Below are 15,203 nucleotides of genomic sequence, written 5' to 3'. Positions count from 1 at the left end.
TGCTCCCACACTTTCCCCCACTTTGATTTGTTTGAATCGCTCACCGATTAGGTCGATTGTAAACAAAAAGCCCACACCGCCCGCCCCCACCCGCCACAAGGCTGCGGAGACACGTCAAGTCGCGACTGTGGCTGGTGCTTCGTATCTTCCGAAGTGTGGCTGAAGCTCTTCATCGATCTTTGCCCGGCGCAAAGCCGTCGCATTTCATCCCGCCAACTCAAAAAAAGACGACCAAAACACTCCGCCTAAACTGACAGCAAGCTTGTGGTCTCCAGTATCCTACAGAGGCATCGCTGATCCACCACACCTCAAGATGTTCGACTACACCAACTTCGATCACGTCTTTGGGGCGGAGCAGTTCCCTTACGATCGCAAGTCCGTTCAGGAAATCGACACCTACCGCAAGAGCCTCGATGGCGCCCTCTTCATCGACCGGGTCCTGAAAGCCTTGGGTCTCACCAAGTGTATGCTTCCTCCCAGTCGCCTCGAGATCCTCTATGACTGACGTTGGAAATCAGCCAAGACATACCCTCCCAAAACCGAGAATGCTCTGCGCACACTACACCAGCAACTATGCGAAGCCACCATGTCAACGCACCACCGACTCTCGATCTTCTACTACATCCTGCTCGACTTTGACACGAGCCAGACTAGATCCCAGGCATCGTCAAAGTTCGCCGTCACGTCCGGTGTTCCCAAGAACTATCAGATCTTCATGAAGGGTCTTTGGCTTCTGGATCATCAACAATTCGAGGTAGGCGCCTCTGACCAAACTATTGTCACTGGGCAACACTTCACTTACTAATTACTCGAACTACCAACAGAAAGCACTCGAGTATATTGCGCACCCTTCCCTAACTACCGACTTTGCCGATGAGATCATGACAGCGCTTGTGCGCAATGCTCCCGACGGCGACTACACCCTGCCTCTCTCATACTTCCACACTGTCCAGCCAATTCTCAAGACATCCGAGGCTCTCGAGCTTCTCTTCGACGCCATGTCAAGAACTAGCGTCACCGAAGCCCTCTACTTTTCCAGAACCCACGCCGATGCTGTCAGGGCACAGCTGTTCCGCCAGCTTGTCTCCAACGTGATTGGCGCTCCTGCGAACGAAGAGACAGCCGCAAGGTCAACTGAGCTTATTGGGTTGCCCTTTGATGCGGCAGAGGAGGCCTGGTTCGAGGACTTCCTTTCTCGTGAAGACGGAAAGAAGCTGAAGAGAGCGCGAGACACACTCCTCGTGAGAAAGCTGGTGACGGGTAGGCTAAGTGAAGCTGTGCAAGACAAGAATCATGGAGGTGGCTGGGGAGTGGTACTAGAAGGTGTTAAGAGCGGCCTAGGAGGCCGAGCAGAGTGATTACATTTCTAACTTCTGAGATATTGACGGGTGTTCTATCCCACGACGGGGACGAGTGGTTGATTTCAGCATAGCGATGGCGTTCGGGCAATGCCCTCAAATTATACCTGGAATATCAAGTGAGACTGAAAAAAGGACTGGTCTTCATAAAGTTCACAGTTCAAAACCTAATGACTTGGCAAAGCGAGTTACTCCCGCGTCGGCGTCCTGCCATGCATTTGTTGAATTGTGACTGTTCACCTCGGTGACGCCAAGGTGTGATGGTTCCACCGAGATTACACCGAGAAATCCCGCGTCTGACTAAGCTCCGCGTCGAGTCACACCTTGCAGGTCACCCCCCGGCCGCCCGCACCGCCCGCCCACACCATGGAGTCCAGTCACTTTAGCTGCGTCAACTGCTTCCGCCGCCTTACACCAAATCACCCGTCCTTCACCGTCTCTCATCTCGCGCGTTACAACTCACTTTTCATTCCCCCCTCGTGACGGCGATCTGCGGTGATGATGCTTCGCTCGCTTAACACCTCTCCATCTCTTGTTCCGTTCGGAGTCACCATTGCGTCGGGACGATGAGCAACCCCGCTAAAGGCGTCAAATTTGTCGGCTCCGACTCTTCGGGGCTTCCCTTGAAGCGGAAGCAGGTTCTGCAGGCCTGCGAATCATGTCGCAGAAAGAAGGTCCGCTCAAACCAAAAACGATTCCACTCGACTAAGACGCATTTCTTCTTACATGACAATTATAGAAACGCTGCATCCACGGGGAACCTCCGCCGTTGGAGCCCGCCCATGACGGGTGTGCGGGTTCTTCGCCGCCGGACAACGCTGGGTTGGTTTCCTAATCAGGCAACTTTGATGATCACCTTTGGCTGACTGAACCCTTTCTTCCCAGACAACATGTCATCGCCGGCACTGGTTCGCCAAGCAAACATCGTCACTCGGCGTCTGTGACCGCTGATGCCGTGCTGTCCACGACCCCTGTTCGCCGTGAATCTGCCACGGCGGGCCATTCGGAGCCAGCGCAGACTCCACAGACGCGCTTCGTTGGCGATCTTAACCCGGAGGGCATGTTCGCCGAGGCCGCCGACTCAGATCCGGCCGCTAACCCTACGCAGAAGGCCGAGGTGGGTGTCTGGCTTCCGTCACTCAACGCCGCTTCGGCACAGTCGACCACCTCCGTTGTCTCGCGTCCGTCGGCTATTATCGACAAGGTCTTGCTGCCTTATGTGAAGCAGAATTGTCTCACCTGTGTCCCGCCGGAGAAGGACTACAAACATCTCCACAAGGTGTACCGAGACAAAATCCATCCTATTTTCGGCCTTATCCCAGACGAGGCTTTGGATGATGGCGATTCCCCAGCAGCTATTGTCATGCGACAAGTGGTATGCCTCGCCGCTGCCACTGACCCTGACATGAAGAGCCACTTGCGCCTCGCTACGCAGGGGAATAAGAGGCTCTCGTACCAAGACTTCTCCCAGACATTGTCTAGCTCTATACGGGCCATCCTGGATACGAGCTTGATCTCGGACCGGACGATACACATACGTGCCTTGTGCATGCTATCACTGTATGCCCAGCCTTCAGGTTCTGATGAAGCAGATTTGCCTGCTCAACTTGGCGCCAGGGCCGCGCACCATTCGCAGACCCTTGGGCTGCACCTCTTTCACTCCAGCAACGACTCTCTTGATTCCCTTTTCTGCGCTGTTTGGGCACTAGATCGTATCAACGCGGCGACCTACGGAAGACCTTGCGTCCTGCACGAGGGTGACATCGGTCCCGGGCTAGACGACTGTTTCCGCAGACAAGCGCCCTGCTTCCAACTTTTCCTATCGGTCGTGCAGTGGCTGGATAAGGTGATTGAGCTCTATCGTCCGGGTGTTATTGCTCAGTCGCTGGAAGCAAAGCCCTTTATCGATCTACCAGTCCTCGAGCCTATGATCCTCGAAGCCAATGCGTTGCAGGTTCCCACGCCGCTTCTTGGTATGTTCAAGAAGCTCTTCTCTCACCCCATGTCAGTATGTGATACTAACCCTCAAAAGCCACAATAGAGGTCTTCTACCACGCCGTAATCATCCTCTCATGCCGCTTATCCAGACCAGGCCCCCCGGCACAATACGCGTCATCAGTACCACCGCCCTCAGCAAACGCACGACGCTCTCTCGCAGCCGAGCGAATATCCTCCGCCATCCGCCGCGATCACCTCAGCCCAGTCCCACTTGTCCCATACGCCCTCTCCCTAGCCCTCAGCGTCGAGTACCGCAAAATGCGACACAGCGCCCTTCCCATGTTCCGTGCCCGCGCCCGCAGTGCCTTCAAATCCAACTCGGAGCTGATGAAGAGATTCGGCGACGTCTTTTGGAGCGCACGAGTCGTCGCGGGACTGGGCGAGCGTATCCTGCGAGAAATGGAGCGAGCCGCAAACTCCATTGCTCAAGAAGGGGGTGCGGCTTTGCCAGCTACCGCTATTGTCGATGTACCTGTGAATGGTAAAGTCGACGAGCCTTTGGTGGTTGACGGGGCACCGGCCGAGCCGCCGTCGGCTCCCTTGGCTCCTACGTCAACCGCCGAGCTCCCGGCGCTGGAAGCGATTGACTTTTCGATTGTCGATGCGATGCCGCATCTAGATGTCTTTGGCCACTTCGATCCGAGCTTCAACCTATCGGCAGTCGATAACGCTTTGGAGGCTAACCTCGATATAGGGCTGCCCCTCAACTGGGGTGAGTGGGATCAATTTGCTGGTTGAAGATTCCTCTCCACGTACCGATTCGAATGATTCCTTCTACCACACCAAGATCCAGGATTTCCCACGCCTCAGATGCATTGATGGCACAACGTTTGGCTGAGATATCCAGGCTATCGCCGGACTATCAGTCACGGCATGTTGTGGTGATTACCTAGCCCAATGACATCTTATACCCATTAACTCCCGCGTCCGTGGACCGCGTTACAAGCTCACTCTACCGACTTGAACGCTGCGTTGCTATATCACAGCAAACCAAAGGTCTAGGGGTTTTGCAGGATATGCATGGCTACTGATATCCTCCTCAAGAGGTTGGCGCACTAAAACCGCCGGAGAAACTCGAGTTGCCCAGGAAGCATCGATGTGGTTTACATGTGTTCAAGACACGAAGTCTATGCAACCGTCAAGAACTTCAGTCCTTGAAATGTGGGAACAGTCTCATATACCAAGGACAATGCGGATGGCAAAATAGAATATCAAAGTTGTTCCGTAGAATTCAATACCATACGATATCTGCCCTTGCATATTAAGTGTGGTAAAATCGTACAAGCCACATCCACCAAACGATTTGCATCGTGAGGCTCCATCGAATCAAACTTTCTTTGCGTCATAATTAATGACAGCAAGAGAACTAGATCGTGATTCGAAAGAAACAAAAATGAACTGTCTGTGGCATTATGTAGGACCACCAATTTTTGTGGGTACACTTGTCCTGGAACTCACAACCCTTTCGGGATCCATTACGCTTTACCAGTCCGCCACTAGGTCATGGACACTTCAGACGCTGCTCATGCCTTTTCTCGCAATTCTGCTGCCCGAGTATGCTCGCGGCGGGAGGTTTGCGAAAATGTTGTGAATATTCCCATGAAGGCACGTACTCTAGCAGGAATACGCAGACGCGCTTCGACCAATGAGCGGCTAAATGCATGATGCTTCCATGTCGATGACTAATCTTTTACGATCTCCACTTTATTTTACCGATGGTCCGGTCGCCACCCTTTGCTGACCACCGGGAAAGCTTCAAAGCTCCACGAGGATTATCAATCGGCCAACTGTCGCACAAAGAGCGAGTCCCTCTCGCAACCTCATCCATGAGCCTCTCGTATTGAATATCGCGTTGAATATGGCTCCGCCTTTGAACTTGCTGATCCGCGCCCTCGTGGCCTTCGAGGATGTGATTATCCGCCAAGTATGCGACTCCCTCCATCCTCCCCGCCCTACGCAGCAAGCTAACCTCGAATGTCAATCTACAGATCCTTCGAAGTCCTGGCTTCCACCGCGGCGTCGGTCGAATCCACCGATACGTCGACGAGAAGTGGAATGGGCCTATGCCACATGAGCCGCTGCGCCAAGGACAGGCGACTGGTACGTTCGAACTTGAGAGTCACGCTGGGACTTGGTTGAAGAGAGGTAACTGACGTGCTGAGTTATAGCGAATCCTGAAGACCGAGGCTTTTTGCAATATTTTATCGAGGAGCTGAAAAATCAGTTCCGGGGAACGACAAATCCGCCCCCGCCGGGACCGCCGAAGCGATGAATGAATCCATTTCAGAGAGCATACACTGCCGCGAGTTGGAAATATCTTCCGAGACAGAAGTGCATACTGTAATCTGGTCTGGTTTGGCGTCTGCGTGCAGGCCAGATTAGTGCCGGCATCACGCTATCAAAAAGCTACCAGACGAAGTCTCCGAAGCGAAGCATACAGCGATGCCTATGCGTTTCATTAATTGGGCCGTAGAAGCGGCCCGGAACTCTACTCAACAACCACCTATTACGATACACTGGCCTTAGGATTGCCAGCGATATTGGGACACCCATCTTTTGGGATTACTGGGAGAGCATCACGCCGAGCCCGCGAGGTGCCGTCAGTTTCTACCCAAAGAGGTGGGTCAACATGATGGCTTGAGGTTGGCAGACTATAAGGTGTTCATCGCGCCAGCTCATGAGGGCTGAAGAAAGGGTAGGAGAACAGCTGCCCGCTGTGTGCTCAGATCACAACGGCTCGGCGCTTTCGGTGCGGGGCCGGCAAGTCGGGTCGATCAGCGTGCCGGGAGCCATGTACAAAACATGAGCTGCAGAGCGCATTCGTCTAATGTTAACGAACTGCACTCCTTGACTCGGAAGAAACCGAGCAGCTCGCAGATATCCCCTCCCCTCCTAGGCGAATAATTGCCTTTTGGAGATACGTAGTAGCGAATAGCATGATGATCCGAAGAAAGGGAACAAGCTTTCCAGATCCGGGGCCCCTTCAATCTCTCCGTCCCCATATTGTGAATCAAGCAAGTAGGCGACAACGGTCAAGGGTTGAACACGTCAAACCAATTAAGCATCTCAATACCCGCCCGCTTCGAAACAAGCGTAAATTGACTCCAACCGGCGACTGCCATCTGCGTAGCCCTGGCCCTGGCCTCTGATTGAGGGGTAAGTCGGAGAACGGAGGCAAGCAAGCAAAGTTGCCTCTTTCGGCCAGCGGTAGTCTACGTGATACAACCCTCCTTGGTGTCGTGATATTTCCTCTTCGGGCACTCTGAGAGCGACACTCCGCCCTCAAAAGAGAATGGTCTTCTCCCATATGCTGCAAACGGGCCCTTTCTGCATCTCACGTACCTTCCATCTTCTTGTTTCGGAGCAACTTCCGCTCTCTTCGCCGCCACCATTGCAGCTTTCAGCTCATTGCATTCGTTAAGATCACGATCATGATCGCGTGGGATTTTCCACCAAGCGCAGTGATGCGTGTTTTGGCAGTTGGCCTGGCCTTGTAAGTCAATTTTGGTCCGTGATGATGAGTGGTTTTCTTGTATGTTTGATTGCGAACGGGAGGCAAGTGCTCCAGCATTTCATGTAAAACCTGCCAGGCTCCCTCGAGACAATCCTGAGGGTGCGTTTTTTCGAGATTCTGTGAGCGTGACAACCCCATATCTTCATCTCTCGCGATGAGATCAGACATCAGCCTCGCCGTGCTAGTGGTACTGGCCCAGACAACCTCCGCCCAACAAACGCCGTACGGCCAATGCGGTGGTAGCGGCTGGACGGGACCGACGACATGTACAGCCGGATGGCACTGTGAAAAGGCAAACGAGTGTAAGTCTCTGCCCGAGTCCCTCATGAACAACATCTAATTCCAGTGCCAGGGTACTCACAGTGTCTCGAGGGATCTGGCTCCTCGCCAACCACTCTTCTTACGTCAACTTCGAAGCCCCCTGCTGGAACAACTACAACTTCACGCGCGACAAGCTCATCTCAGTTAACAAGCTCTATTAGATCTTCGTCTGCCAGCGCAGCGCCCACGGCTTGTTCTGGTTCTTTCAGCGACATCTCTGGGGCGGATTATGTCAAGGCTATGACCCCGGGGTGGAACCTGGGCAACACTCTTGATGCTATCCCTAACGAGGGATCTTGGAACAACCCACCTGTTGTCGAAAAGACGTTCGATGATGTTAAGGCTGCCGGTTTCAAGAGCGTTCGTATCCCGGGTGAGTCTATATCCATATCTAATATGTGTCACCATCGATATTGACGGTACGGCAGTCACCTACAATGATCACTTCACCAGCGCAGCGCCCAACTACACCGTTGACGCGGCATGGTTGCAACGTGTTTCGGATGTAGTTGACATGGCCACTGCCCGGGGCCTTTACGTTCTCACAAACGTCCATCACGGTAAGAATGCCCAGTCTGGTCCATCTGTTGTCTTGATGTGCTCACACAACATTAACAGACTCCTGGAACTGGGCCGACGTGACAAAAGCGACCTCAGATGCAGACATCCAAGCCCTAAATGACAAATTCTACAATCTCTGGCTCCAAATCGGCCGCAAGCTCGCCTGCAAGCCCAACCTCGTCTCCTTCGAACCCATCAACGAACCCCCCGCCACAACAGCCGACCACGGCGCCCGCATAAACACCCTCAACGACCTCTTCCTCAAAGCCCTCGCCGACGGCGGCGGCTTCAACACGCGCCGCGTCGTCAACCTCGTCGGCGGCGGCATGGACGCCACCAAGACGACGCAGTGGTTCAAGGCGCCCGCGAGCATCAACAACCCATGGGTGCTGCATTACCACGTCTACAGCCCGTACGACTTCATCTTCTCCGCGTGGGGCAAGACGATTTGGGGCTCGGACGCGGATAAGGCTGCCATGAGAAACGAGATGGCGATTGTGAGGGGGAATTTCTCGGATGTGCCGCTGGTGATTGGGGAGTTTGACGCGAGTCCGCTGAATACTGAGCCTGCTGCAAGGTGGAAGTGGACGGATCAGTTTGTGAGGACGGCGGCGGAGTTGAATACTGCTGTTGTGATTTGGGATAATGGGTTGGATCACCTTGATCGCAGTGCCCATGCCTGGCGAGACCCGACTTCGCTCGCCATTCTGAATACCGCCGTCAAGGGGGTGAAGAATTCCTTGCCGGATAGCACTACAGATGCATCAGCCACGACGCAGTCATCATCCGCATACATCTGGAACAAGGTTGGCACTGCGCCGGCGGATCAGACTCTCCCCTGGTTGTTCAACGGCAACACGTTGCAATCAGTGAAGACCAACACTGGAACCACGTTGGCTGCGAATACGGATTACACCGCATCGGCATCCTCAATAACCTTCAAGGCCGCCTTTTTGTCAAAGTATTTGAGTGCCACTGCTGCACCGGGGAGCAAGGCGAACCTGACCTTGACGTTCTCCGCGGGAGCGACGTCGCAGGTCGAAATTGTGCAGTGGGATGTCCCGGTGGCGAGTGCGACGAGCTCCACGGCCGTTGCGGGAGCCGACTTGAAGATCCCCGTCACGTGCAAGGGACTCAAGACGGTTGCTGCTGTTAAGGCTTTGCGGAGTGATGGGGTTTACTTGTTTGATGACTGGACGCAGTATCTTGGACCGTTGCAGCAGGCTCATATCGTAAGTCATCCTTTCCAAACGGATTCTGAAAACCATGGTTCCTTTGGGTCGGGCTATAGAAGAGCCCGTACTGACATTGAAAATAGACTTTCAACGGGCAGTGGAACTTTGACGGCGGCAACATCATCCTACCTTCTGCTACGGTTCAGGCCGTTATTTCCGCTGGGAAGGCGACAACGTTTACTTTTGAGTTTTACCCGAGGGTTCCTGGGAACAACCTAACTTATACTTTGAACCCATGAGTAGTTGTTCTGGAGCGAAGCTGTTTTCTTGGCTATGAGCTTCGAGCAAATCAGTATTGATGAAAAGCTCGGGCTTGTCAAGTGTGGTTCCGTCTTCTTCGTAGATGTTCTTTAACTTATTACATTCTCTGTAAATAGGTAGTTGACACCAATTTACAAGCTCAAGAGTACATACATAGGGCAAGGGTGTATCTGATCAGTTGTAATACGGATATGTATGATATCACTACTATTCATCCCGTCTGTAGGTGGCTCTGTATATAGCGATACTCTACTACATTGGTAGTCTGCCGTTATCCAAGGCCATAGGTTTCGTCAATCCAGAGCCCGGGCTATGTAGTCAGGTCATTGTCGTAATTCTCCAGTTTCCAGACATACAAAGCTAGGTGAGTGTTCCATGACATGCATAACAGTGCGAAGCGAGATCGGTAAGATTGTCGTCTATATATTCGTGCGCTAGAGAATTTCACCTCCGTGCTTTAAATGTTCTTTCTCGTTGCTGTTGTACATTTGCTGAGCTAACACGTTCCCTCCCAAAACTTCTGGGGCACAGATGACTTAACCAAGGGGGAGGTGATATGCCTCGCGGCTGAACACAGTCGCGTCGATGGGATATCATGATCCGATGCCCAAGACCTTTCAGTCTCGGCACAGTGTTCATCCAGCAGCTAGGGAGGAGGGATGTGGCAACGGGTGCCTCGAAGCACTCTGGTGGGACGGCTAGAAAGCAACGTGATGCTTAGGTAGCATGGAATAGGCATCTAGTCGCTGTGAAGCTTTTATCAGTGCATTACGTCGACGGCGAACGGCGAGTTTTGGATTTCCACACCACTTTGAACTTGGTCGATACGTGAAGAAGAACGAGTTGCTGCTCTAAAATCCTACTTACTCAATCCTTAATGATCATCAACTAATGTCTCCAATCCGCCTCTATCCAAACACCGAACTTTACGAAACGAAGCGAGTGACCTCTGGCGGCGAGAAGCCTACCCCATGTCCCTCTTTCAGGAACCCATCATTGGCCGAACAGCCTGCCTATCTTCGGCGTCACATTAGGATGACTCAGTTTGCAAGCCAACTTGGGTACCTGGAGCCGGGTAGTTGACACCAATCAACTCCAACGAGCCAAAGAGGAACTGCGCGTCTGCTACAGGATCTGCAGGAACAACTCGATCACTCGGAGGGGGAACTTCAGATGGCGTCAAAGGTGGGGGGAGAACTAAGCATGCTCGTCCATCGATAGACTGCATGTAGTGAGCATTGATCCCAGGAGTTTGCCAGAACACCATGTTCGGATCATATTTCGACTTGATCATTGACAGCCTAGCGTAGTTGGCACCCCAAAAGGATTGGGTCCAGTTCTTTTCCGCGACGCTTGCCTGCACAAGTAAAGTTAGTTACAGTCACTCCGTTGTTGGACTTAGCATACCTCATTGATGTAGGCACCCATGTCTGGAGCAAGGGTTCGCAGTCCGCTGGCGCTTGGTCCATCAACGAGGTGAACCACCGCTCTCCTCCACCCCGGATTCGCCGAGGTGTCTTCGCCAGAGCCTTGCGATGAACCCGGTGCAGTCATGAGTACTCCATAAGTCCCAATGCCCCCCTTCAACGCGTTTATGATGCTTGGATCTCGAAGATGCTCAGGGGCTAGGAGGCGGCTGTCGTATGGGTATATTCCGTGATTTCTTGGCTGGGGTTTCGGACCCGTTTCGAGAATGAGAGGTCCGTATGTCGTATCGAAGAAATCCCTATAGTTGTCGAAGTTGTAAGGCTTAGTTTGAAATGGCGTCATGTCGGGATATGATTGCATTTTGGAAAGGATTGGTCCCCAGACGGCATTAGCGTTGGCGATTCCGGAGGCATTCCCGGGATGGACGGCGTAGCACCTGACGGAGCTAACATCGACGTAAATAAAAGCGCTGATGCCCTTTTCTTGTAGTCTGGGCAACTCTCCGAATAGATATTGCATGGCGTCGCTGACTGGCGTACTTCCGGTCTCCGAGTCGAACACATCCGAACCTGTGATCGTCGAGTTGATGTACCAATTGTACCCAGTCATGGGAATATCAGCGTGTGCCTTCCAGGTGGCTTCGACAACTACACCAAAGGTCCCTCCGCCACCTCCACGAATGGCCCAGAAAAGGTCCTGATTACACACTCTGTTTGCGATCCTGAGCTCCCCATCTGGAGTCACAATCTTTGCTTCAAGCCACTGGTCAACCCCGAGACCATACTGCGCAGTTAATGGGCCGTAGCCGCCGTTCTGTCCCCATCCCCCGGAGACAGCCACCCCAGCTGCAATTGCCTTAGTTCTCAAGAAAACATTGTCCACGGGAAGCTTTCTTACCGGCTGCACCACTGACTGTGAAGAGTCCTGAGGGAGACACTGCGTAGTTGAGAGCCAGTCCGGTAACACCAGGCTGAAATGTGACAGCAGCTTGCACGCGCTGCTGGGGATTGATCACATTCGGCGCGTCGATAGAGTACTCAGGACTGGCAGCACCATCCATAGTTGGAGTAAACGAGTCGAGAACGTTGACCTTGTTCATGAGGGATAAGTCAATAATAAGGCCAGATCCAGCATCGCTCCGGCCTAACTGATCGTGACCGGTGGTGATGACCGAAAGGCGAATGTTATGCTTCGAAGCGAATCTTACTGCTTCCTGGACAATAGATGCGTTCTCAGCTCGCACACGGTAATCAGGAAGCCTGCCATGGGCGTCACTACCATTCTGCCGGATGACGCCTGGAATGGCGGCTTCCCAAACCTCAGGAGCAGGCCAGTCGTGATCTGTACTCAGCTTCCGGCATCCTACTGGGGCTACAGTGGAGGAGACAGCACCAAAAACAAGTACCGATAGGTAAGTAACGAAGCAAGGAAGAAGTTTTGCCTTCATGATGAGGGAAATCCAAATGAGACTCAAATGTCGATAAGTGATAATGAAAGCTAAAAGCGGGAAATCAACGTTCCTTATCTACTCAACTGTAGAGACAATCCCGAAGTTACCGGCAAAGCCTCGAAACATCTAACGCAGTATTTACAACACTTTGAACTTTGCCAAGGAATTCCATGGCTATGTCTCCCATGAATTATAACGATTGGGATTCTCGACACATTAGCAGCGTGCATCGCTGAACAGGGGTCTACCTCTACACTCGGCTTGTATGTACAAAATAGCGAGCCCTAGGACTAGAACGCCAGTTATATCCACATTAGCAAAGACATATCTGGGTATCATACGGGTAGCTTGGCTATGAAAGCGTTGGTAAAAAATTTATGTATATATTGTTAGGCTTCCGAATAGTTTTCCGCGCGCTATGGACGCCGCGCGCGGTGTTCCAACCCTGAACAATGCTATGGTCCAACTCCCAACCCTAGACCGTAAGAATAATACCCATGCAAGTCCCTCGTCTTGTAGGACATCAGCCACTTGAATCCACTTCGCTAAACTATACCTCGTATTTCGTGTTCGTTATCCCGTATCGTATTCGCTTTCGCCATACAGGCGGTTCGAAATGGATCCCTGACAATTATTCCTTGCGCCGGCTGGCAGGTTAAAATCAACGTCAGCCGACGATTAGCGGTCTAGGCGCTGCGATTGTCGCTTTAACTCCAAAGTAGGTAAGAACTGGAAAGTAATTACTACGAGTCGATGGATGCTAACAGCATGTTATGACCGAACATGCATAGCCAAGGCCGGGGATGCCCCACAGGCTTGCGGCGGCTACAGTGCGGACTCGCAACATTACCAACTTCTCCTCATCCAGCAATTCCGTTCCAAACACAGCATCTCACTCTCTCACCGGGCCCTATCCCAAAACGGAAGGTAAACATGAACGGCGCGAAGCCATGTCGGGCGCCTTTACCGCGAGAGTTGCATCTTCAGATCTTAAAGCATGTCGCAAATGCCCACGGCTCACCGACCTCGCCCAGTCGCGGCATAGCAGGCTACGCCAGCGTATCCAATGATTGGCAAGATTACTTCGAGAGTCCAATATACAAGAACTTCATTCTGCGGCTGCAAGACCTCATTCCATTCAGGGAGCACATACAAAGCCCCAGGAGGCGCCGCTATGTCCGGCACATCTGGCTTCGCCTTGAGGAGCCTCAGCTCGAAGAGGATGGCCCGGCTTTACCGTGGAATCAATCATGGAGCCCATTTGCTACAGCTGCGCTGTATCTATGGAAACCTCTGGCGTCATGGGAAGTTGACCAGGCCGGAGAAGGATTAACGCTCTAGATAAGCTCCCATACACTGGCGGGGCTCATCAGATATAACAATCATACGCCAAAGGACGACATCGATCACTATTCGAGTATCTTGAGACCGAGTCTCTTGCGTCGCATGACGAGACTGAACCCTTCAGTCACACGAGCCTACTCTGGATTGCCCATATGGGTCAAGGTCAAAGTATCTCGATGCATTCCAGAGCTATCAAGGCCCTTTATTCGTACGATGTCAAGCTTAGCCGTGTACGGTTACCGTTCGTGCAAGTCGTTACCAAGTTTCTTCTGCGGAGGGCAAATACACGCAACCAGTGACCGGATTCTTTGGATCAAACCATCAAGAGTCTTCCTCGCTTAATGAATATTCATTTTGAGAGGTGGCGGCTTTGCAGCGTAGGAGCGGAGAGACGCTGGCTTAAGGTAGGAGGTCTTCTCTACGAATGCCATCTCCGCCGATCTCTTCTTCTGTTTTCATAGGATGACTAATGGTTCATGATTACATCTAGGCCTCAGTGATATGTGCCGGCACGGCCTTCCACCTTCGCTGAAGAAGTTTGCAATCTTGCACGGAGGATCCAGCACCCCCTACTTTGCGCGTGTCTTCTATAGAGGAGTTGAAGTAGAAGAACTAGTAAGCTCCATGGTGCAAGTTGTCTTCTTATAGAACACTTGTCTTCTCGTGGAACACTTGGCGCTCTGCTTTATCGTTGATGCCGATTGATTCCCGAACAACGTACCTAACTTTCTATCATAATAGCTTCAACTATCTATAGCCTTACCGTACGTCACATAACCTCGGTTATATAATTACTAAGGCCTACTTTACTTATACTTTTTATATTAAAACGAGCTTTATATTTATTTTTTATTTTTAATAAATAACCGTTCTCTTTATATATATTAATACCCCTATAATAACTCTATAATAATTATAAGCTTAGTTTTAACTTAGACCCTTATATTTTTATTAAAAAATTATTTTTTAAAAACTACGATTTATTATATCCTTTCTTATAATATTATTTAATTTTTATTATAGTTATTAAGCTTAATCCTAAACGAACTAATATTTTTTAAAAAAATTATTAATATTCCTAAATAAAAGCTTAATTATTAATAAAACTAATTAAAATAGTACTTCGCTTTATAAATTAAGGCCCGGTTAAAAAATATTTAGGACTTTTTAAACTTAAATAATTATACTTTTTTATTAAATCCGTTACTTTTTATAAAATCTATTTTTTTAATCGAGGAGTACGTTAAGATACGAAATACTATTTAAAATTAAGTATATAAAAGGGCCTTAACTAAATATTAATAAAAACTCGAGGAGTTTATTTAATAATAAACTAAATAGCTAAAAAGTAAAACTATAGTTAAACCCTTAACTAAAAACGATCGAATTAAATAACTAATTATTTTAATAAAACTAAAAGTTATAATAATAAACTAAATACGTTTTATTAAAAAATATACCTCTTTTATTTAATAAATTATATTTAAAACGATTTTTTATTTTTAAAAAAAGAGATTATATAAATTAATAAATCGCTAGATCTCCCTTATAATTATTTAAAAAAATTTAGAAAATATAAAAAAAGAACTTATTAATTTCTTAAACTATTCTTTTTATACTATAATCTAAGTTTTTAAATAAAAGTATATATTAAATAACTTTAATTTATTTATAATTATAAAAGAGGAATTTAATATAATTACAAATAGGGTAAACTTTAATATTAACTTATT

The 15,203-nt window shown here is 50.2% G+C and overlaps 6 protein-coding genes across 6 annotated transcripts; 5 read left to right on the top strand and 1 right to left on the bottom strand.

The window, feature by feature from the left end:
* Positions 1-313: 313 nt before the first annotated feature.
* On the top strand, positions 314-1,358 carry CTAM01_14884 (uncharacterized protein; the record flags this gene model as incomplete). The annotated part of the gene is made up of 3 exons (XM_060530883.1): positions 314-464; positions 519-754; positions 825-1,358. The coding sequence occupies 3 exons, from the start codon at positions 314-316 to the stop codon at positions 1,356-1,358; spliced, it is 921 nt and encodes a 306-aa protein (XP_060374547.1).
* A 566-nt stretch (positions 1,359-1,924) lies between these two features.
* CTAM01_14883 (fungal specific transcription factor) lies at positions 1,925-4,094 on the top strand (the record flags this gene model as incomplete). The annotated part of the gene is made up of 4 exons (XM_060530882.1): positions 1,925-2,032; positions 2,098-2,180; positions 2,244-3,331; positions 3,400-4,094. 4 exons carry the CDS (start codon positions 1,925-1,927, stop codon positions 4,092-4,094), a joined length of 1,974 nt encoding a protein of 657 aa, XP_060374546.1.
* Positions 4,095-5,214: 1,120 nt separating this feature from the next.
* CTAM01_14882 (uncharacterized protein) lies at positions 5,215-5,628 on the top strand (the record flags this gene model as incomplete). Its single annotated transcript, XM_060530881.1, has 3 exons — positions 5,215-5,280; positions 5,345-5,456; positions 5,525-5,628. The coding sequence occupies 3 exons, from the start codon at positions 5,215-5,217 to the stop codon at positions 5,626-5,628; spliced, it is 282 nt and encodes a 93-aa protein (XP_060374545.1).
* Positions 5,629-7,024: 1,396 nt separating this feature from the next.
* Positions 7,025-9,226, top strand: CTAM01_14881 (endoglucanase B; the record flags this gene model as incomplete). The annotated part of the gene is made up of 5 exons (XM_060530880.1): positions 7,025-7,172; positions 7,223-7,564; positions 7,620-7,751; positions 7,810-8,984; positions 9,071-9,226. The coding sequence occupies 5 exons, from the start codon at positions 7,025-7,027 to the stop codon at positions 9,224-9,226; spliced, it is 1,953 nt and encodes a 650-aa protein (XP_060374544.1).
* A 1,052-nt stretch (positions 9,227-10,278) lies between these two features.
* CTAM01_14880 (isoamyl alcohol oxidase) lies at positions 10,279-12,123 on the bottom strand (the record flags this gene model as incomplete). Its single annotated transcript, XM_060530879.1, has 3 exons — positions 10,279-10,605; positions 10,656-11,521; positions 11,574-12,123. The coding sequence occupies 3 exons, from the start codon at positions 12,121-12,123 to the stop codon at positions 10,279-10,281; spliced, it is 1,743 nt and encodes a 580-aa protein (XP_060374543.1).
* A 936-nt stretch (positions 12,124-13,059) lies between these two features.
* On the top strand, positions 13,060-13,467 carry CTAM01_14879 (uncharacterized protein; the record flags this gene model as incomplete). Its single annotated transcript, XM_060530878.1, has 1 exon — positions 13,060-13,467. One exon carries the CDS (start codon positions 13,060-13,062, stop codon positions 13,465-13,467), a length of 408 nt encoding a protein of 135 aa, XP_060374542.1.
* Positions 13,468-15,203: the final 1,736 nt, after the last annotated feature.

Source organism: Colletotrichum tamarilloi (assembly GCF_030869305.1).
Source record: "Colletotrichum tamarilloi strain Tom-12 chromosome Unknown Scaffold_138.1, whole genome shotgun sequence".
Classification (NCBI taxonomy): Eukaryota; Fungi; Ascomycota; class Sordariomycetes; order Glomerellales; family Glomerellaceae; genus Colletotrichum; species Colletotrichum tamarilloi.
This window is presented reverse-complemented; position numbering and strand designations above follow the sequence as displayed.